A 7,208-nucleotide genomic window follows, 5' to 3' on the forward strand; every position below is an offset into this window, starting at 1 on the left:
AATCAAGTATGTTCCAAGACTGTCTGTCATACTGTGCACAGCTCAATAGGAACAGTTACCAATTAGCCATTAGCAACTGTTTTGAGAAAATGGCAACCATCGGTGGGAACCACTGTTTCTACATTTATTCTTTTTATAAGGAAATGGAACAGCAAGCAGCAAAATGCTAATACCACCAAACATGACCACCAAGTATGGCTGAGGCTGATGGGTATGCCATTAGTTCTGCAGGCATTTGACTATAAATGACAGCGCTGAACGAGTTAGAATTTGGACCCAGTGATGAGTGATCATAGATGATGACGATAAACTAAAGACTGATCAACTGGCAGGCAGTCATTGCCGTCCCTAGAGCCGTTTCGCCGTGTAGTAAAAATGTGAAAGAAGAAACCATCCCTATCCATGTACGCGCCTCCACAGCTCACATTGTTTTCCGACCACAGCTTCATTAACTATAGCACTGCTGCATCATGTATTCCAGAAAACCACGCCAAGCAATGTGTGAAATCTATCATTATCCCAAAATGTGGCATTTGCCATGACTCACCGAAATTCAGCTCTTCAGAACATCTGAGATAATGCAGTGTGAAAATTTAAATGCAAGCTGTGGTCTCGCATGTTTAGGACTATAAGAATGAGCGCTCAAAGCGGCGGAGTATTGACGATGTCCGTGAACGCGCTGACATCAGCCCCGCCAAAACATTGGAGAATATTTCCAAAACGCTGTCGTGGAAAAGGAGCTGTTGCTCCTCAGACAGGACAGTTTGTGAAAAACTACTGCGAGCTGTTCCAAAGTGCAGAAACAGCAACCTTGCACTTTACTCAGTCCCAGAGTGGCGCTTTTCACTGATGGGTGATTAAAAAAAGCTTAAAAAGGCCGTTTTAAATGAGAGTTCTTCAGGTTACACCCAAGGTTAACTGCTCCAGGTTAACGGCTTACTTGAAAAGGCAGAAAAATTAAATGTTCTCATTTCCTTTTTCATGTTATCCCTCAAGGACATCTATGTTTGATGTAATCGGCCCAATCAATTACTCTGCACGCCAGATTCCTTTCAGCGCCCCTCTTAAAATAAGAGAAAAATTAACATTTCACAAGAAAAATCGCTTTAAAAGGGTGAAGGTGGCAATTACAGTAGGCAGGAACTGAACTAATTAACAGGCAAGACCCGGTGGTTTAACATGGCCGTTTCCAAGCTCTGACCATGCATCACTCATAGTTACAAGCTGCATCGAAAGGACTGATAGTGAGTATTAAGCAAATATTTTTGAGGATCAGTGTTTCATGCCAAATGGATCTGGTAATTAAAGAAACAAAAATCAAAAGAACTGCACACATCACAATATTATTTTTTATTGAAGTGTTTCCAAGGACTATTTGCACAATTTAAGCTTAGCTCAGAGGTTGCTTCAATCATTGCATGACTAAATGTTTTATTAGTTAAGAGTATTAGTGCAAAAGTAGAAGAATAAGTACTTAAACTGTCTATTTTTTCAATATATAACTGACTGGGAATAGCTAAATCCCCTTTGTATCACATTCTGACTTGAATTTTTGGCTTTTAAACACAATCAAAGAGCCTTCAGAGGATGTAGCACCAGCATCTTATACTATTAACACATTCAACCAAACAAGATACGTCAAATGATCAGGTTCATCTAAATGGAAAGATTGCAATTCAAATGTACTTAAATTGAGTAGTTTCTCAACAAGACGCCATGGAAACAGAACAGCCTGCAAAAAAACATCCATCTAAAGCACTGGACTATACATTAAGTCTTAAAATCAAGTTGCTCATAAAGGGTGAGATAAATCCACTTGTGGTAATTCTCCAAACAAGAGTCAGCGTATGAATTAAAGGCAGAATATGACACCATTGACACAAGAAAACTTAACTCTACGCTGGAAATATCAGCTCTCCTAACTGGCAGGTAAATATACTTTTTACAAAAATAAAAGACTTTTAAGACTTAATATCTGTTCATAATTGACTCAAGATGGATGTTTTATTTTTCTGCATTTTCCAGAACCACACATGACATACATGTGGAGAAAAACACTTTTTATCATAATGCTACAAAAGAGCACAGTAGATAACGTCGTTGCTACAATACTTAACCGTCCCTAATCAGACTGATGGTCATACTCATATTTAAATTTTACAATGAAGCATGGTGCACCGCAATAACAGTGGCCATTTTCATGGAAATTAAGTTTTTTAGCATTTTTGATACATGTAGAGAACGATGAGAAAGGTCAAAATTGAGTTGATATAGTAAATGTATGCAAAAACTGATATTTAGATGACTGAATGTACATAACCAAAAGTAAAATCTTTATCTTTATAGTATCAGGTGCAGGTGTGTAATTCTTTGAGCCAGCAGTATCCAACACTATAATACAGTAGCATGCATCAACCTGAGTTTGTCCAGAAACATACAATGTCATAAGACATTAATATTAATATTAAAAGCCTATGGCATAAGCTGTGTGGGGTTATTCTTACATGAAAAGCTAGCTCCCTCTTGTGGACAAGGCCAGGACAGCACATCAAGCCATAACCCATCTGTTCCCACGAGAACAACCTCCTCTGGGTTGACAATGCATAATTATTATGGCAGCAAAAATATGATTGAATCTTATGATAATTTATGATTTCAGTTCACACACGAGTTTGCGCGGAGCACACAGACACACACACACTGCTCTATGTTGACAAGTAAACAGACCGACTATAAATCAATAAATAAGAGCATTGAATATCTGAACTACAAACTACTACATTACATGAGTCCTTCAGTTCTCACACAATATAGCTACAAGCATAGTGCTCTATATAAATTAACATCTTCACTATGACCAAATTACACAAGTACTATGTGCCTGAACCCTTTGCATCCAAACCACAACAATCTTCCTTGCACAAACTGTACAATAGCACTTCCCTGTAATGGTGTTCCCTTTTCATTTACTGTATATGGATGTTATCCTTCAAGTTTTTTGTTTGTTTGTTTTAGTCGTTACTAAAGGGTCTGGGCCCAGATTACCTCAGCGACCATGATGTTAACACAAAAGGAAACCTCCTGAAACACGCTTTCTAAAAACACTGCACTGTTTTAACAACCAACCTGAGCAGCTAAGACCAAAACAAACCTTCTATTTCATTGTTCATGCAAAGTTGTAACATTGAGGTACCTTTGGGTACTTTCTTTAAATGTCAAACACTTGAAGGTTGTTCAATGTTAGGGCATCTTGGACTGATCGTTATGGCTTTGTGGCCTTGTTTCCAGGAATGTTGTACGCTTACATGGATATCCTGTTTGGCTCCTAGTTAGTGGTCTCAAAGAACATGAAATCCTGTGTGGACAGAAGAAGAAGGAAGTGTTAAAAGAGAAGCACGAGCATTAAACTGACACAGATCCAGCCGAGGTGCAGAATCACCGATATGTCACTGCCAAATAAAACATCCTAAACATTTAGCATCTGAGCAAATGTGACTCGTGCTACTGCGGAAAGTAGCTCTGACAAGCTGTTTTGCATTTGTAGTGATTGGGGTTGTTTCAGGTCACATTCCCCACAAAATGTGGGCTAAGTGGTATATTAAGTGGTAGGTACATGAAATTTCTGACCATCAGTGAAGAGAAACACATAATTCCACATGAAAGCTGGGTCATATGAGGCTGCAGCATCTGTATCAGCCACATTTTGGATACAGTTGCTCCGATTTTGCAAAAACAGAATCTGCAGGACTTTCGCTTTACAAGTACTTGCGCTCGTTCTTTGACATGTCGATCAACAACTAGAAGTGCTTATTACTGTACTTACAATGAGAAAGCATGCACCGATCATTACAGCCTTTATTTTCACGTCCAGGTCCATGGGGAACTGGATGCCAAAGTTGTCTGAATCTGTGAATGCTTCCCGAAGAAGTCCTGTCCACTGCTTACTGATTTTCCCAATCTTACTGACTTCATCCATCGTCAAAATCTGCAGAGTTACAGAGAGGAGAGAAACACGGGCATGTGTTGCGTTAGGACAGAGATCAACCCCTAAACTTGTTTGCTTTTATTGGAGGGAGATGATGGAGCGATTCATAATCCCGTCCAGTTTTGTCTTTTTGCCCGCTGCCACAGTAACTCGAGTTTTGTATCCCCGTGATGACTTCAAAGCAGCTAAGGAAGAACGGGGATGGTAATATCATGCTTCAGTTACCCCTCCTCCGGGTCTGGTAAAAGGTCTGTATCACTGACCCAAATCCCCTTCACAGTTCAATCTAATAAAACCAGCTGAGCCGTGGAACAATGGCCACACTGTACCACACAAGAGCGTGCCCTGTGCGGCAGCTTCACCCGAGCTACAGCCCGCTCTGATTGGAAACATATTTCCTGCTTCAGAGCACGAGGAGGATCCTTACAAAACAAAAAAACGTACAGAGGGCGAGAATGTTACCACGTCCTGTTATGTTTTCACAGATTTAACGGATTTCTATGTTTAGATAAACTCACCTCAAAGTCAACATCTGGAAGGCAGCTCCATCCACAGAAGGGCCCGTGGATCTTCAGCACAGGCTCGCTGTGTTCGTTCGCTACGATGAATTTAGGTGAGAACGGGTGCCATTGCTGCATTACATACCCCACCGTGTTACCTGGGGGGGCCTGCACCTCCAGCTGAGGGGGGAATCACGGGAGAGGAGAGTGTGATTTGTAGTCATATCCTCACAAGAGATTGTGTTTTAAAGGGACGTGTAAAACTAGACGCCATCGAGCGTAAACAACAATGATGTGGTGAACCGCCTCGAGCGCTGTAATTTCAGGGACATAAAGTGAGCACGTGTAGAGGGGGCGCGACTCACCTCTTGTAGACAACAAGGGAAGAAGCAAGACATGCACTTAAGCGGCCTGGTGACGGTGATGATCTCTTGCCCGAAGTTGTCCAGGACGTGGATGGTGAAGGAGCGCATGGGGCCGCAGCACTGCCGACTCAGGCAGTCGTTCTCCTCGACGGCGTAGAACACGTTCTGGCCCATGACGTTGCGCACCTCATACTTGTTGTTGCTTTCGAAACCAACGAGGGCTGCGTGGACGGACAACATGTGCGAAGGTGTCATGGCTGAACTGAGCAGAGGCAGCGGCATCGATGGTGCATTTTCTCAGAGTGCTTACGTACCTTCAACGAGCTCGACTTTCTGCTTGATGAGCAGCTGGTCCACCTGGAAGACCACACACAGCAGATTCAAAGGTATGCATTTTAGCCTCGTAAGTGCAGCAGTTCAGTGGAGGAGGTGTGGCTGGAGGCGAGGGTTTAAAAGAAAAGTTGGCATAAACATGCTCACATTGTGCGTCCGGCCAGTAAAAGATGGCGTGGGCCCCTGAGCTGTTAAAATCAGTGGTGGAATGTAACATTTAAAGCACATTTATCAGTTCAAATTCCAGGTACTTGTACTTTGTTTCCATTTTATGCAACCAAAAGTATATAAAGCAGTTAAAATGAGCTCAACCTTAAACATAAATCCAAAAAAATAATATATTTACCTTTACTTTTGAAACTTTAAGTACATTTTGCTGATTATACTTACATGCTTGTACTTGTAGAGGAGTATTTCCACAGTGTGGTATTAGTACTTTTACTTAAGTAAAGGATCTGAGTACTTTGTCCGCCACTGGCTGAAACAGGTTAGCCCTGTGGTGCAGTGCAGGGTATGAACATATGCACTGGACTTTTCAGTGGACACTGTTGTGCACTTCCCAAACACCACAGATATAAATACTGCAACCTAAAAGCATGTGCACTGAGAACAGGTTTCTGGACTTTCAGTCTGCAGAAGTGCATTATAATATCTGTGTCCACACATGCAAGGTGTTTTAAAAGTAGTTAGTTTGAGGCTTCCTGCTTCTTGAGTTTCCGCTGTGCCACTGGACCAGCTGCTGATATTGTCTCCTGAGCATGTTGCTGTTAAATATTTAAAGCATGGGAATGTGATAGTGTCAAACACCTTCATGCCTTACCTGAGTCAGGTATTCTAGTCCCGGTGGACAGCCTGGTATTCCCGGGCTGGGCACAGCGTACATGTTCATGCTGGCAGACTGGAGGGAGACCTATTGATAAATGGGACGGTTTAAATGAGATATAGCGCCATCTTGCGCTCGCTTAGGTGACACTCATAAACAAATGGAGACAAATCGCAGCAGATGCACAGCACTCGCAGTGTTTCTCTGTCTGAGCTGAACTGTAGAGCTAACAGGAGGTGTCGGAGCACGCTTGTCCCTTTCTGCCGCTGCGGCCGTGCGCCCGTTCGGCGAGCAGCTCGCCAAACGGCGCGGGGAGGCGGCTGCAGACCCTACATGGTGGGCGACGCGGATAATCTGGCTCGTATCTGGAAGTGACGGGGCTTCTGACGGGAGAGAGATCCTCTTACTCCGTTTGTTTACAACAGGCCCAAAGCCGACACAAGCTGCCGCGGCCGTCTCCGGCGCGTCAGTCCGGATCTACGTGACCCACTGTGCTCAAAGCGGGATGTTTACTGCCTGTGGGTGTTCGGTGTGCTGGCGAGGAGCTCGCACGCCGAGCTTTGACGCGCCTACTTTTTCCTCCGGAGGAGACGGCGACTTGTTAAAAGCGACGAGCTCATGGTTAATAAACACAGTTCATCTGAGCCACGACACCAGCGACTGTTCTATCACAATCACAATTACTCACCGATATTTCACCTGCCACTTAAAACAATAACAGGCCACTCCGGAACCAGGACTATGGAATAAACCTATAATCTCATTGGTCGACGTCATCGTACTTCCCATATCCATGCGCCAATGATAACACGGGAGTATAGAGCAGCACTGAACAGAGCGGAGTAGAACAAAATATAATAGAACATATCAGACTGTGAGTTAGTGCCAATTTGTATAACTAAACAGCCTGCAGGAAAGAAAGCATACACAGTGCATTGATTTGTTCATTTCAGGGCAATAATTTACATTTCTGATTAATAGGAACACATTAAAATAGCTTTTTTTCAGAGTGTTTATTTCAGAAATACTTATGGTGATGATAAATGATCAGATTTTAATTTTTTATATTCTAGATGCCACAAATAACACAGACGAGCAGAGCAGAGTGAAAAGGTTCTGCAGTATTATCTCACATTACATGCCCAGCATAATGTCTTACAAAAGCAAGGCCTATAATAAACATTGTCAGTCACAGTGGGGCC

The 7,208-nt window shown here is 42.7% G+C and overlaps 1 protein-coding gene across 1 annotated transcript; it reads right to left on the bottom strand.

Moving 5' to 3' along the window:
* Window positions 1-1,458: 1,458 nt before the first annotated feature.
* On the bottom strand, window positions 1,459-6,744 carry si:ch73-206p6.1 (phospholipid scramblase 1). Its single transcript, XM_041961580.1, has 7 exons — window positions 6,695-6,744; window positions 6,004-6,093; window positions 5,165-5,207; window positions 4,851-5,071; window positions 4,504-4,665; window positions 3,824-3,985; window positions 1,459-3,355 (listed from the first exon to the last, which is right to left on the bottom strand). Exons 2-7 carry the CDS (start codon window positions 6,070-6,072, stop codon window positions 3,326-3,328), a joined length of 687 nt encoding a protein of 228 aa, XP_041817514.1. The 5' UTR covers window positions 6,073-6,093; window positions 6,695-6,744; the 3' UTR covers window positions 1,459-3,325.
* Window positions 6,745-7,208: the final 464 nt, after the last annotated feature.

This window comes from Chelmon rostratus, chromosome 20 (assembly GCF_017976325.1).
Source record: "Chelmon rostratus isolate fCheRos1 chromosome 20, fCheRos1.pri, whole genome shotgun sequence".
Taxonomy (NCBI): Eukaryota; Metazoa; Chordata; class Actinopteri; order Chaetodontiformes; family Chaetodontidae; genus Chelmon; species Chelmon rostratus.